Genomic DNA, 16,702 nt, shown 5'->3' on the forward strand with positions numbered 1-16,702 from the left:
TTTTTTTTAAAAATCTTTCTTTCAAGTAATTGAGAGATAAATCATCAGACAGTACAATATAACCTTACGTTTTTTCATCCAAATAATAAACAGTAATAGAAATGGAAGCTTGTTTGGTTTTCCAATGATATGACTGTATTTTATTTTTTTACTATTTTCTACAAAGTCAAATTTGTACCAGCTGGGATTTATTCTCTTTGATTGCATCTTGTTGGACCTTTTTACATTTCAAATGAGTGTGAACCTTCAAAATTCATTCAGCTGCTGATGTCTTTTTTTATCAAATCATTCCCTTCCCAACATTAGTTTACCTAACATCTGCTATAGTTTCAATCGGATTAATAATCTTCTTAAAAAATCTCAATGTCAAACGAGGCGTACTCCTGGCTAGTCTTTTTAAACCTTTGCCTCTACGAAATTAAGTCCAAGTTTTCACTAGCTTAGGATTGGAAAATTTCAGCTCTAATTTCAATTCAATTCCTCAATTTTGTAAAAGCGAATTAGGGCTTATAAAGGAATCCCTTATAGAAATTGATAATTGGAAGCAATAATGAATAAAACAATATGTTTTACTTGGGACTACTTCTTCTTGGAAGTTCTTAGTCTTAGAACCAACTTCCAGATCTTGTTGGTCTCTGTATACTTTCAGGCGATCCTAGCTTTTTAACACCTTAGATTTCTTCTAGATTTTCGTCAAGGTCTTCAAAGAATTTTTTTTTAAACAGAGCGAATGAAATTTTGCAAGCTGTTAGAAACACCAATTCAATTTTGTTTTTTATAGAACGGATTTTTTTTAATGGAAATTGCAAAATTGCCAATACAATAATAGAAATGTGTCATTCATGCTGGTCATTTTGAATGTTCAACTATCAAAATCCATTATAAAAGAAAGACTTAGCTCGAGAAAATATGCAATTTTATATGAACAATACTTTAATTCCTAATGTTCTTGAATATAAAAATCTTGGAGGTATTTTTGATCATAATTTAAGGTTTATATTCCCATGTAAGTAAAGCTGTGCAAAGGTCAATTATTTTACTCAAAAATCTCTATAAAAATAAAGGCATATTAAATATTATCCTTAAAAAACTTTCTGAGTCATTGGTTGTTTCCCACTGTTCGTACGCAAATATTGTGTATGGTCCCTACTTGGATGTCCAGCCTAAAGCTAGGCTACAAAGAATACAAAGTTCTTTTGTTCGTTTCATATTTTCCCTTACAAATAGAGACCATGTAAGTCAAAAGTTGAGCTTATTAAACTGGCTAAATATGCAAGATAGGCTTAAGCTTTATTTGGCAAGTTTTTTGCATAAGTTGTTTAAGACAAGGAAGCCCAAGTACTTGTATGAAAAGCTTACATTTTGCTGCAGCACTCATAACCGCCAGACACGCCACAATAATTAACTCAATACATCTCATCATAGAACTACTCTTTCTCATATCTTATCCCCAAATTATTTAATAGTGAGATGCAAAATGTTTTTGTCAACTTATCCTGTAATTTAGTTAAGCAGAAATTTAAAAATTATTTACTGTCAAAATATTAATGTAAGGTAATTGTGTATCTGTATTTTTGTGTTTAACTATGTACATTTTGATGAACCAGGGCATGAATGCAAATTCATTTTTGATTTAGTCAAATTATAATTAAAACATAAAACGTATATTTCTTTAGTTAGCTAATAGTAAGATTCAGAAATGTATTTTAGATATTTTAAAGCTTATATATAGATAAATTGTATTTAATTTTCCTTATTAATATTTGAAAAAAATCCGAAAAACATTTTTTTTCGGTTGAAAGAAAAAATACCTGTCTAATAAGATGGACCAAGGAACACCATATTTCAATTTCATTGAAATCCTGGACAAGACGTGAAAAAGTCCATAAAATACGAAATAATTTTTTTAACTCGTTTCTTACCATTTCTGCAAACGATACACCTCGAATCTCCAGCGTTCGCAACATACAGCTCTTTCCCTTTAAGTATAGCAACTACCGCAGTGCAACCGCTGTCCGAGCCGGGCTCCTCTTTCATATTTTTATAAAAATCACTCTGGAAAATGCGAAAAGGGAAAATATTATTTTAACAACTTCTTTACTGACCAAAAACTACCTCTGCCTCGTCATCCTCATCCTCCTCATCATCATCATCATCTTCGTCATCGTCCTCATCCTCCTCGTCGCCCGCCTCATCGTCCGCTTCCTCGCTACTATCCGAGTTTTCTCCTTCTACGTGCGAAACCTCCGCGATATTTTCGTCGTCTGAACTTTCCTCTGGAAATTGAAAATAAATTATTACCAAAAAGAGAAACGACTTAGTAGTAGTCAAACAATTTACTGCAACCAAGTCGATCATTATATTTTCAATAAAGTTAATGTTCAGCAATTACTTCCGACTATTAAAGTTTAATTTCAATTTTAGGTTTTTACTTTTTTTAACGGACAATTTAACAAAAAAGTAAATTCATTAAACTTAAGCCCTGGTTATAGTGCAAAAACGTTCCCGTTTAGGCTCCGGTTTATGCTGACGACCGATATAAACACTATCTAAATATATGTGACTGGTTATAGTCGCGTTGACGTTCGCAGTTCCTGTATGTATCTAACGGAATTTTTTAGCTTAATTTTCACTAGTTTCTAAAAGTATGATCAACTTGAAACTTTGCACGCGTATCAAGGACCGATGATAATGCAATAATTTGATAACCTTTCCCATTATCCTTATTAGGACCTCCAGGATTAATAAATAATAGTATAAAAAAACTTTAACACGCTTTCACTGCTAATCGAACTAAAAATTAGGAAATAATTTGTAATTACAAAGTGTTTTTATTACAGTGGTAGAAGGTCGGGCAATCAATCATAATTAATTACCTCAAATAAAACCATCACGAAATTAGTCTTAGGATAAATTACGTTTGTCTTAATTCTGCCGAAAATGTTACTATTTTCCATTTAATGGAACAATGACTTTAAAAAAACGCAATTAATTGCAAAATCTTCTTCTTTCTCTCGTCAAACGTAATGTGTAAATCTCCTTGTGTAAAAAAACCCTATTTTATCAGGAAGGATTAAAAAAGATAAAAATTGAGTTTGACCATTTTAGGTCAGGTTGAAGAATTAGTTCTGCGCTATTATCTTGTACCAATAGCATCCCATAATTTTAAGTAGAGATATTAACATGCTATCTATAGCTGTTATGTAATTAATTAACCGTGAATAGTAAATTTTGGTTGGTTTCTAGAGACAATAGGCCAGGCCATTAATGGTTTTATTTAGAGCTTGGTGAAATACTAACTATCCTAAGTGTTTTTATTGTATCATTAATTCATCAGAGCGTTTCTACCCTCAAATCCACCACCATAACCCCTTTGTTTTAGTGTGAAAAATGTATAAAAATATTTTAAGTGGTTCCTAAGCTATGCTCAAAAATGTCCACTAATAATAAATGGAAATCTTGGTCTTGCAACCTCAAATTGAAATACAAGAAACGTTCATATATAAAATTATTGGGCAAGGAATTCTCTTCATTTTCCTATCATCCTTTTAAGGATATTTTAATTATTTCGGAAAACATTGTCAAGAACAGTGAAAATTAGCAACTAAAAAAAGCCCTAAACAAAACTGCCCTAGCTACCATAATCCTTAACCTGGAGTCAGATTTTTAATCTCAAATCCATCCTTAGGATCTCCTCTACATTAATCTAAAACAAAGTCTGCACTAAGAAATATAAATCTTGCTGTTGCAATAAAAGTTTAACGATTGATTAACTCATAAAACTCTTGAGATAAAAAAAAAACGTTCGTATATGAAATTATTGAGCAAGAAGTTCCCTTCATTTGCCCATAATCCTTTTAGGAATATTCCAATTATTTCGGAAAACATTGTCAAGAATAGTGAAAATTTGCTGAGGAAATTAGTAACTAAAAAAGCCCTAACCATAACTGCCCTAACTACCATAATCCTTAACTCAGAGTCGCATTTTTATCCTCAAATCCATCCTTCGGATCTCCTCTACATTAATCTAAAAGAATTAAGAAAATATTTTAATTGACTCTGAAGTTATGCCCAAGAATGTTCATTAAATAGGATTGTTGACTAACAAAAATACCTTTAATTCGGGAAGGTCTTGAGATTCAAAAAATGATCATCTATGAAATTGTTGTGTAAGAAATGTTATTCATCTGCCCATAACCCTTTTAAGAATATTACAATTATTTCGGAAAACATATCAAGAATAGTGCACATTTGTTGAGGAAATTAGCAACTAAGAAAGCTCTAACCAAAACTGCCTTAACTAGCATAATCCTTAACCTAATTATATTTTTGCCTGGAACTAAAAAACTAATAATTGCACTATAACTGCATGGAATATATGTTTTAAAACGTTTAAAAATATGCTCAACTGCCTGAAAAAAGGAATAAAAAATTAATTCTAACCACCTAAAAAAAGCAACAATAGCATCAACTGCCTAAAATAAGAAATTAAAAATACTCTTCCAGGCAGTTGAACTGCGATTTAAAAATGCCTGAAATAAGAAACAAAAAATAATTGCTGGTTTTTAGAAATAAAAATTATGACATTAACTGCCTGCAATCTACAAAATATTTGTTGTAAAACGTGTTTTTAAAATCGACTTAACTTTCTGAAGAATAATATAGAGGAAATCCATCCTCGGGATCTTCCCTATATTAATCTAAAAGAATTATGAAAATACTTTAAATGGCTTTGAACTTATGCCCAAAAATGTCGACCAAAATATCGAAATCATTCTTGCAATAAAGTTTCAAAACTTCAAATTTGATGGCCTTTGGACCTTAATAAATAAAAATGCCTCTAACTCAGAAAGTTTTTGCGGTAAGTTTCGGTTAAGCGGTGTTTCTTTTGCGGTATTAATTGCTTTTAAGAATATTCCAATTATTTTGGAAAATATTATTAAGAATAGTGAATATTTGCTAAAGAAATTAGTAACGAAAAAAAGCCCTAACCATAACTACCATAATCGTTAACCCAGAGTCACATTTTTACCCTCAAATCCATCCTCTGGATCTCCTCTATATTAATCTAATAGAATTCTGAAAATATTTTAATTAGCTCGGAAGTTATGCCCAAAAATGTTCATGATTAAGTAGAAATCTTGGACTTGCAATATAAGTTTAAAAACCTGAAATTGGGTAGCTTTTGGACCTTGATTAACAAAAATGCCTTTAACTAAAATTCTTGAGAAACAATTTGAAATTATTGGTTAAGAAATTCCCTTCATTTGCCCATAACCATTTTAAAAATATTTCAATATTTCAGAATACATTTTTAAGAATAGCGAAAATGTACTAAGGAAATTAGCAACTATAAAAGCCCTATTATTCTTAACCGAGAGTCGCATTTTCACCCTCAAATCCTTAATCCAATCAAGATTTCCTGTGTGTAATTTTAACTAAAGGACGGGTTTCGACCATGTATCTGATCATCTTCAATACTATTACTTTCTAGAAAACTTACCGGCATTCCCAACAAAAGTCGAGTCTTCCTCATCCTCGGTGCTGTCATCGTCCTCGTCTTGGAAATCCAAAAACTGTTTGTAAAGAGTGGCCGCCAACCGTTTCGGTCGTTCCTTCTTTTCTTTCCTCGGCGAATTTAATAGTGGCGAAGGCGTTTTGGCTAAAGATTATTCGAAAATTAATTATCCAAAAAAATTGACAATAGCAGTAGAAAGACAAAAAAAAAGCTAATTTCGCTATCGAAGGCTGTCACAAAGAAGCGCTTACCTCGTTTTTTAGACTTACGAGCGTTCTCGCCTTCTTTGTTTTTTCTTTTAGATTTTGCTATAAAGAATTACGGAGTTATTTTGGACGAAAAACGCACCTGAACGCCCCGCCTAAACCCCTTGATAAGTAGAAATCAAAAATTGTACTGTACCTTTGCCTTTACCTTTACTGTCTTTAACCTTCACATCGGAGGATAAGTCGCCGTTTTGCGTTGGGGTTTTTACTTCATCCGCACTAGTGACTTCGATTTTTGGTATTGGTCCGTTTGTTGTCGGATCTTCTTCTTTCTTTGGTTCAGTCTTGACTTCTGCTAAAAGGTTTTAAAAATGCTTTCAGCATATTTGAAATAATTACTTCTTTGTACAATAGTAAAATAATATTCCTTTAATCAGTGATAGTATGAATAAAAGAATTCCAACATTCTGATTAAGGGGTGCATTATTGTAGTAATTTGTAAAATTCGAAATATTAAATTGGTTACAAGAAGGTCATCAAAATTCTTTTGAACACTTCTAATATAAACATAAATTTAATTAATTTGCTGGGTTGGGTTTTTATTATGACCCTCTTTAATATGGAAAAGTTTAACAGAGGAATGAAAGAAGAGCTACCTGTCCTAAAAAATGAAAACAGGTCAGAGATTGATAATTATCGTCCAATTTCTAAAGTATCAATTTTCTCAAAGATCTTTGAATCTGTTGTTTTAGATAAAATATATCGGCCCATAAAAAGTATTGTTGTTTCAGAGCAACATGGTTTTATCAGGAAGGTCCACAGTTAAGAATTTAGTGACCAGATTTTAATTCATTAACTTAAAGTATCGGGAATCTATGAATCACTATCCCTCTAACAGAAAGCAGTCAGTTAAGATAAAGGGCTAGTTATCAGAGGCAATGCTTATGGTGTGCCAGAGTGGCTATTTATCAACAATTCTATTTACTTGTTTTACTAATGACATAATCTGACTGTTTTGTTGACTGTTTTATCTTGCTCTATACAGATGACTTGAAGATCTACAGAATATTAAGGGATGTCATGGATTGTCTCCACCCTTCAACAGCCTTAACAAATTTTCACAGTAGTGCACGCATAATGGACTTTCTTTAAATATAACTAAATGCAAAGTAACGAGTTTTTACAGAAATTTTCATCCTATCTATTATAACTATTTGATCAACAATAATTTACTAGAACCATTATCAAATTTTAAAGATCTAGGGCTTTTGTTTGATCCAATACTAAGTTTTAAATGAAGTTCATTATGAATTTATTTGTAATAAGACATTCAAATTATTGGGTTTTGTTAAGAGAAGTTTGTCTGATTTTAATAACATCAATTGCTTTAAAAATGTATTCTGCTCACTTCTCAGATCAGTTTTGGAATATTCAAGCAGTGTGTGGTCACCTATTTATAAGTAAAAAAGGTGCAAAGGGTTTCATAGCATTTAAACTAAAAATTCCATCAGTGAATATTATTTTGACATTCTCAAATTATTAAACATCCCATCTCTGGAAAGCCATAGAGATTTTGGACCTAATCTTTTAAAATTGTACATGGAATGATTGACTCACCCAGCTTCTTGAGAAGATTGATTTTAAGGTTCCACAAAGAAATACAAGAAATAGAGATGTACTTTCTATCTAAAGTGTCATAACAGAAATTATTTTCTGAATAAACCAATTCAAAGAATGTCATTCCAGAAATGGCACACCATTAGACTTTTTTTCATATCTTTATGATTATTTACAAATAAGCTTGAACAGAAATTTGTGATTCAGTGATTAACTTGTTCCTATACTAAGTATGTACCTAGTGTTGTTGGTTTCTATATTTTATATTATTTAATAATGTGTAAAGAACTGTTAATATTAATCTTATAATTGTAATTATTAATATCACGGTTTTCTGTACACCTTGAGCATATTTTTTTGGATCTGGACTGACTACTTTTAGGGCTGGTATTATAAAGCTATTTTGACAGATAGCTTAAAGTTAACTTTATCAGGTGTATGGGGTATCAGTTAAAGTTAACTTTATAAAAAAAATCCTGGTTTTTTGACATATATTCTGTCAATAGTTTTGAATATAACCGAACACTGAAAAAGCTTCTATTCCTCAACATATAGATGGCGGTAAAAAAACGAAATTTCTCGAGACTGCTGGAGACTACCGGACCGTCAAGCATCTGATATGCCATATAAAATGCCGCCATTTTTCAAAATTCTTTAGCGTGTAGAGGCTTTCTTTCTAGAAGTATATCTACGACCAAGCCAAGCCAAAATAAAAACACGAAAAATTAATCTTTTGAAGTAGCACATGGCCCTAATAACGTCTCAAAGATGAAGAAATGGGACGTTTATAGTCAAAGTCAAAATATACTTTATTTGCTAAGTTTACAAACTTGTGCTAAAAGCCCTAATCCTAGAATTTATAACTTGTATTATATTTATTTGGTTATACAGAATACAGGACAAAAACAGAATACAGCATCGATTTTGATTGTACATAGAAGCATATTTTATATAACCAAAGAAAAAACCAAGAAAGAAGAGGCGAGAACCAACATAAAACAAGAATAATAATTAAAAAAAATAAATAAATCTGATCAACAGATATATAATTAATTTTAAATATTAAAATGAGTCGTTAAAATACTCTTCAATGCTGTAGTAAGCCTTTGGTAAGATTAATTTCTTTAGTTCTCTCCTAAACTTTTTAAGGTCTGTAACAGTTTGACACACTTAACGTTTAACGAGTATTATGACTGGTGCAGGATGGTGGACTTACAGACTTATGTATGAGTGTTGCAGTTTCCAATATAAAGAGTGAGAAAACTGTTAACATTCTTTCAGCTACAAAAAGAGGTTTACAAGAGACTCTCAGACCAACACCACACAGATATACCTTAATGCTTTTTTCTGAATAGTAAAAATTATGTTAAGGAGTCCCTTGGAGCACAAACCCCAAAATGGCAACCCATAACAAATATGAGAGTCTATTAAGGCGAAATAAACTGAACGAGCAAACAACCCCCCCCCAACTCATGCCTGGCAACCCTGACTGCAAAACAACCAGAAGAAAGTTTAGCAGCGACGCCCAAAACGTGGTTGTCAAACCTCATCAATGAAGAGGCCGAGAAATCGGCAATAATCCCCACTATGTAGTGGGCTCTGCTCATCAAACAAAAAACCCTTTACATTACACTTAAAGCCCAGAACAAAAGTCTTATCAACATTGAATACAAGCTGATTGCAGATGCACCACTCTTTAATTTTGTGAAGGTCCTCTACTATGAGAGACTACTTTTTGATCTTTGTTATGCTACAGAATTGTAGTATCATCGGCAAACTGAACCACTAGTCCATGCAGTGATAGAGAGAGCTTAAGTCATTAACGTATAATAAAAATAAAATAGGACCTGAGGTACACCACATTTAAGATGTGCTATCCCTGACGAAAATCCAGATGCAACCACCCTCTGGGTGCGGCCAGACAGGAATGACTTCAACCACCCCAAAGCCACTCCCCTAAATCCGTAAAAATCAAGCTCTGACAGCGGTATTCCATGATCCACACAATCGCAGCCCTTGGACAGATCACAGAACACCGCTGCTGCAGCCTCCTTGGAGTTCATAGATAGATACACACTTTCCAAGAATCTGAAAATGGCATCCTGCGTGCCCTTAGATGACTGAAGTCCATACTGATTAGAGGACCGCACTAGTGTTGTAAAAATCCGGATTAATTCAATATCCGGACAGTATTGATTCGGATGAATTGAAAATTCGGTTTTTTCATCCGGATTAATTCATCCGCTCGATGTCTCGTCCGTTCGGCAAATTATGTCATGTTTCGGGCTCAATGCTCGACCGTCCGATAAACGTTTTTTATAGCTGTTTTTCGAATATAAGGTATGCATTATGCAACCCATTAGACATTTCCTTTTTACTGATTTCTACATGATGTTAAAACTAAAATAGCTAATTATGTATGTAATAAATCAAGTGTATTTTAAACGATGCAAAATATCAATACGAAAATGCTTTGTTGCCGATTGCCGGGTTATTTGTCCGGACGATTTAATTCGGATTCTCTTGCCAGCCGGTGGAACGTGGAACTTCGTGTCACTTCGTGAGCCTCGTGCAAGCTCATACAATTATTTCATCGTCGGGCTAACGGACGACGGGCGGCGTGTACCCGGACGATTTAGATATCCGGATTGATTCGGAATAATTTGATATTCGGAATGAACGGACGATTAATCCGGACTTTTGCATTACTAGACAGCACATTGTATTTGGTCAAAAAAGAGACAATTCTCTTTTTTGCAAGCCGCTCAAGAACCTTGGAGAGGGTAGACAAAATTGATATGGGACGGAAGTTAGAGGGTCGGTCCAAGCTACGACCCTTATGAAGAGGGATAAGCATAGCTTCCTTTAAACAGGATGGAAACTCGCCCTAAAGAAATGACTGATTGATTGCCCAAAGCACCTAAAGCGTTCGCAGGCAGAAGTAACAGCAGACGTGAAGAGATACCATCGGAACCCGAAGACCTATGATTCTTCAAGCATTGAATTGTTTCAAGGACCTCAGTGGCATCTACAGGGTGGAAAAAGAATGACTGGTTGATAGCATTCCGATTAAGATACTGCAATGGATCGCCGTCACTGGGAACTGCTTCCAGTAACTTCTAAGCAATATTAGAAAAATAGTCATTGAAATCATCGGGCCCCAAGACCGATTCAACCAACCGCCGACGAGAAGACTGCCTACATTCGTTAATGATTAACCAACTTTCCTTCTATCTGTTACCGCACGAATCTTAGCGCTCATTGTAATACAGTTCCTTTCTGACTTTTATCAGATGCCTATAAACTTTCCGATAATCTTGAAAATAAGACCTGATGAATTGATTGTCAATAGATTTGCGAAGTCTTGCTAAGCATCGCAAATTTTGGGCAGATGTTTTTAGTCCCGCGGTGATCCATGGTTTTCGTCTCTTGGATTTAAGTCTAACCAAGGGAAAGCAGATATTTATTTTATCACGTAATGTATAATAAAAGGAAGAAAACGGTTGTGGAGCAGCCCAAATTGTATTCCAGTTAACAGACGAAATGGATTGAAAAAATAAATTCAAATTGTTCCCACTAAACACGCTCCCAATGCGACGGCCAGATTTGTTTTTTAAGTCACCAGGGAATTGGACATACACCCCCTCGCGATCCGATATACCCACTGAGTGCACTGAACAGGTAACACCGTCCAAATTACTGCAGAAATAATCAATAGTGGTCGATGAAGAGGACGAAAACATGCATGGTGAGTGCAAATGATTTGAAGATTCCATCAAGAGAAATTCTTTGCGGTAAGGAAACCTCTGAATAATTAATATTAAAATCTCCAGCCAAGATAATACGCGAGTGAATAGGGAGCTGGGACAGAAGACAATCTAACCCGTCAAGAAACACACTGATATCCCCAGAGGGCGGGCGGTATATACAAAAAACGTACATATTAAACAATTTACAAAAACACACCGAGCACTCAAAAACCCATTCAACTGAGGCATCACCAAACTTATCAACAGTACAGAAAAAGTTTCGAAAATGCCTCCTAATTAGAACAGCAGTCCCTCCATGCAGAGAGTTTTGTCTATAATAAACTGAAATTGTATTGCTAAACTTTGTTGCTTTATTGGTTGGTTGCTTTACTAAGTTTTGTTTTTTTTATCTTTAGTAAGCTTGTTTTTAGCAAACTGCCTTAATGCTTCTGTTTCAATTTAACATATAGTTAGATAAATATGAGCTTATTAAGTTTCTCCTAAAACTCATTTTTTTTTTAAACTTATATTGAAACTGCCATTAATACATCAAAAGTGACTATGTCAAAGGCGTTTATCAAATCTGATAAGACAAATACTGCAACTACAATTTTCTTAACAAACTCAGTGGATATTTTGTTTTCAAGATCCATAGTAAAGTAGCACTTCAGGTATTACTATTTTCACTAAATCTGTATATAGAATCTGACTGATTAAACGTGTTTTCAGCAAAACTTAGGTACATACTATTGTTGATTTGAATTTTTTAAAATTTAAGCTCATTTCCAATATTACGTTCTTGAATAATTTCACCTACACTACAAAAATGTCTATTTAAACCATTAATTATAACTATTTGCTCTTTCACCTCGACCTCACCGATCAACAGACACTTAATTAAATACTACAATGTTACTGTTTTGTTCTGAAAAGAAAAGGGGCATACTCATGAATCAACTTAATATTCACATTGAAAATACTCGGTTGACTTTTGCTAACTGCGGTAAAAATTTGGGTTTGTGTATAGATGTACAGCTTAATTTTGAACAACATCTAAAATCTTTACTAAAAAGAAGTTATGTGAGAATGAAGATCTTATATGCTAACAGACACCTTTTAAATTTTAAAACCAGAAGAAAATTGTGTGAGTCACTTATTATGTCTATTTATTTGTATTGTTTCATAGTATATTATCCATTCTTACATGTTGTAAATAAAAAACGGATACAATACGTTCAGAATACATGCTGTAGATTTGTTTATAAATTAAGAAAATTTGATCATGTCTCAGAAAATATAAAAGAGTTGTGTGATAACTGGTATAATTTTAACTTGACTCTATTTTCTAGAAAACTAAATGTGTCAACAACCAGTATATTTGTTTAAAAAACTAATTTATAGGGAGGCTCTGCATAATCGCTTTTTGCAAGATAAAAATTATTTAACAATGCCACAACATAGAACTTCTTTTTTTAAAAAGAGCTTCAGTTATAATTGTGTTAACTTATATAATAACTTACCTCTTCAATTTAACATATGCAATACTGGTTATTTAAGGTCTAAGTACAGGAGGTATTTATTAGATGTGCAGTAGATTTTTAGAACTTTTTTAGTGACAGATATATTGTATGTATATATGTACTGCATTGTTATATTGTTATGGTTGGTTAAAACTGTTTTATCCTCAGTGTTATCTCTTAAAAGCATTCTATTGGACTTTCTCTGTTAACATTTAAAGATGGTGAACATAATATCTGGAGAATTGGTTGAGTGGAAGAATGGCCAGGAGGCTAAACTTCGCCAGTTGCGCTATTCTTGTGCATATGATGTGAGTGTACATTTTCATATGTATTTGCATTGTATGTGCAAAGAAATACTTGAATAAAGGCGTTATTTATTTATTTAATTTCATTTGGTTCAGACCCTTTGAGTAATTATGATTTTCCATTGTTTCTTTGGATCATTCCACTTTCTAATAAAATTTTGATTTTTCAAAAATGTTATCTTATTAGAAGTAACAGCACATTCAAAATTGACACCAAGAAGAACTATATAAAGAAACATTTGGGAAGGGGTTACAACTGTTAAACCAGTTAATAGGTTTTCCAGTGTTTCCCTGAATTAACACACTTATCTGATAAAGTGGAGTTTTACTTACCATCTCCCTCCTTCTTATCACCATTAACTTCACCGGTGGCGACACTCGCAACAACCTCGCTTTTGGAAACTCCACTGCCAGAAGAGCCCTCGCCTCCCTCCCCTTTGCTGCTACAACCGGCCTCCTGTTTATTATCTTTAGAACTACCGGCCGCTTCTCCGCTGGAACCGGCGCCTGACGATTTATCTTTTTTAGCGGTGATCATTGGGGATCTGGGCACTTTTTCACCCGATTTCAACGCATCCAAACTTGGGTTTACTAGGGAGGCATATTTGCCAATCACCTCCTCTAAAGGCATTGAGGCCTCCACATGTAAACTATTAATGTTCTCCTCCTGATCCGAGTCATCTTCGTTTTGTTTGTCTCCAGCAATTTCCTATATTAAAAAAAAAAAAACATTTGTGTAAAAATATGATGTAAAGGCTAACATTAGTTTCACCTTTAATATGGCGATCACATCGTCTTTCGCTATTGTAGCATCAAATCCTAAGAAACCATCAATAAGGGCTTGCTGGATGTTGCTTTTTTTGTATGCCTCAGTTTGCTTAATAAATTCTGGGAGCTTTTCTGAGCAGTATTGGGCCACCTCGTGGCCTCCATGACCATCGTAGACAGCGAAAAATGCTACTCCCTCATCAAAGTCCAAGATTGAGTTATGAGCATCCTGAGAAGAAACAAACACTCTCACCAAGACTGTTTATTAGCTTACAGGGGGGATTTATAAGCAAGTTACAGACACCTAAGTGTCGTGTTTTGATTATCACTCAAAAAACACAATAAGTAGAAAACCATTGCAACATTTCTAAATCTGTAAATGAAAGAAAAAACCCTTGCAAATATTTAATTTAATTTTTTTCCTCAAGAGGCTCAACTCCTTAAGAGGTGAAGTCGAAATTTATTGTAGAACATTGAAGAAGAACAACCAAGAGACAATGAAATATATATAGACTAGGAACAGTCATTATGTTAAGTTTAGAGTAACATGCTCTACAGTCTACCCGATAATTTAATTTAAAAAATGATTTCTATATAATATTCTCTTAAATAAGTAAAATAAAGTAGATACACTATGGACTAAGTTTTAAAGAGCAAAAAACACCAGAAGCCACCTTATGACATATGCAAATCACCAATTCAGCTCTACCAGAGAGATATGATGCCATTAATTTAATGATTGAGTCTGAAAATATACAGTATTTTAGTTACATAGCAAGAATGTTGAAGGAGACATAGTTGAAAACTTTGGTTAAATTGTAAAAAGCGACCCCAGTGAACTCATTGTTATTTATCCCATCATTTATTAAATCTAACAATTAATTAATCACTAGTGTAGTAGATTTTGCATTTCTAGACCCAAACTGTATAGTACTAAAAAGATTATTAAATTCAAAGTACTTTGTTATTCTAGATTACCTAAAGTTTTTTCAAATATTTTTGAAAAATGGTTTATAACTCAAGGTTGGAAAATAATGAAGCATATTTGATTTGATATGGGTCAATAATTAGTTGTGATGTAAACATTTAATTATAGATTTTGAGCCCACTGGAATAGATTGAATCTTTAACATACATGTTAAAAAACTTGACCAAAGGATATGCAACAAGACTCACAATATGCTTAATTGATTTAGTCTCCTGTTATAGAGTAGATCATCGGTATCCTGCTAGTTTTCTAACCCATACTATATCCAATTAGTTCAATATTTGATACAATACATAAAATGGGCATTTTCGAGCCTTGTGCATAAGGTAGATACAAGATATACATTTCGGTGATACATAGTTCCATTTTAGAATAGTTATTCATTACTCATGTCCGTTGAAGTTCGCTATGACACTTCATATAATTTCAGCCAATAAGTCCTGACATCATGACATGCAACTACCAGTGGCGAAGCGTACAAGTAGATAAGGTAGACACTGTCTACCCAAAATTATCCATCGGTCATACCGAGAGACACATTGATATTTCCGAATTTGGAGCATATAATCGAACCAAATATGCATCAAGAAGGCCACAGAGGTCCGGCCGCATCAGCATTCAGCCTATTATGTATGCAAAATTTACTTGTGGGAAAGACATTTGAGCATTTGTCTATCGAAGTCAACCAGCTATTTTATTATGCTGCTGAGGGTTATTGTTTTTGGACATGCTTGATCTGGTCGGTCGCAATACATCTTCAGTTTTGTTTTGTTTTGGTAATCTGAATTCGGTGGGGGCGCGTGCTATAGTAATTTAATAATTAGTATTTTTATTTTTGGGTGTATAGAAAAGGTTTTTTAGTGGTTATTTATAAACGACTGTTCGATATTGGCAATTGTATTTTAGTTGTGTTTTTTGGAAGTGGTATTTAATTTTATCTATCTATCTTTTTATGCTAGTAGTAATTATTTTTTTCTTTTTTATATCACTACATAATTTTTCTCTTTGAGTTAATATTTCATGCACTTTCATTCTCTATTTCATTAAAGTGAATACACATTTTTTTCTAATTAACGATTTTTATTGTTTGTCTACCCGAAAAAAAAAGTTCACGCTTCGCCACTGTCAACTACATTGATCTAGTTTGTAGACTAAGCATTGAGTGACTTGAGAAGTAACAAGAGTTAAACATCTAATGATCATAAAAGTGGTTGGACAAGTTAAGTACTTTTTTAAGCAGAATTGCAATGTAAATGAACTTTGAATTTCAAGCAAAAAATAGTATAAATATGATTAAAAAAAAAGGAGTAAGACTATAAACCTAGCAATGTTAAGATATGTTATCAATAATCTAAAGTGATTACTTCCACTATATAATTAGATACTGTTAAATAGACCCAGTATGCCTTATTTAGTGGCAAAACTGTATAGGCGCATTCACCATAATGTCCCAAACAAAACTGTGCCAATTAAACATTCCCGCCAATTTAATCCCGTCGAGGGTTATTACTCGGACATTTAAAACCCCTCTGAACTTTAAATATCGTACGTTAAACTATCAGATAAGCTAAATATGTGCAAAACCGGCTTTTAAAGAGGCACGGGATGCCGCAAGAAAGTGTACAAAAAAACGTGTGACTCATTGATCATCTCCACAGCTCAGCCTTATAAAACACTTAAATTTTATTGCTTCGGAGGCTTATGAAGCTTAAGAGGGCCAAAATAAGTTTGATAAGCCAATGGATATGGCATAAATCACAATAAAAAGATCTATCGAAACGCTTTATTACCTCTTGGCTTACACGCCAGCCCTGCATAGAAGACGCTCCATAGGACAATTTGTCGTTTGATTCGTCCGTAGAAATTTTCTCGGTGACGGGTTGCGATAAATAGGACCCCATTCTTCGATTTTCACACAAATACGATGAGATAATTTCGAGGGAAAACCAACAAGAAAAACCGGTACTTTACAGTTTACGCGCTCATTATGGTGGATGCCAGGGGTGATGCCAAAAATTTCACACGCCACAT

The 16,702-nt window shown here is 33.5% G+C and overlaps 1 protein-coding gene across 5 annotated transcripts in view; it reads right to left on the reverse strand.

The window, feature by feature from the left end:
- The window catches only part of LOC126746505 (probable protein phosphatase CG10417), a 22,187-nt gene extending 5,501 nt beyond the window's left edge, over positions 1 to 16,686 (reverse strand). The window contains exons 1-8 of one of the 5 annotated variants that reach the window (XM_050454801.1): positions 16,462 to 16,686; positions 13,688 to 13,912; positions 13,249 to 13,624; positions 5,921 to 6,076; positions 5,770 to 5,826; positions 5,504 to 5,662; positions 2,116 to 2,276; positions 1,923 to 2,055 (exon numbers count right to left, since the gene is read on the reverse strand). In XM_050454801.1, coding sequence (XP_050310758.1) covers positions 1,923 to 2,055; positions 2,116 to 2,276; positions 5,504 to 5,662; positions 5,770 to 5,826; positions 5,921 to 6,076; positions 13,249 to 13,624; positions 13,688 to 13,912; positions 16,462 to 16,572 — 1,378 coding nt within the window. In that variant the 5' untranslated portion in view covers positions 16,573 to 16,686. Of the gene's footprint in view, positions 1 to 1,922; positions 2,056 to 2,115; positions 2,277 to 5,503; positions 5,663 to 5,769; positions 5,827 to 5,920; positions 6,080 to 13,248; positions 13,625 to 13,687; positions 13,913 to 16,461 lie in introns of all 5 variants that reach the window. The other 4 variants (XM_050454802.1, XM_050454800.1, XM_050454804.1 and 1 more) reach the window with 4 other exon arrangements.
- Positions 16,687 to 16,702: the final 16 nt, after the last annotated feature.

Source organism: Anthonomus grandis, chromosome 17 (assembly GCF_022605725.1).
Source record: "Anthonomus grandis grandis chromosome 17, icAntGran1.3, whole genome shotgun sequence".
NCBI lineage: Eukaryota > Metazoa > Arthropoda > Insecta > Coleoptera > Curculionidae > Anthonomus > Anthonomus grandis.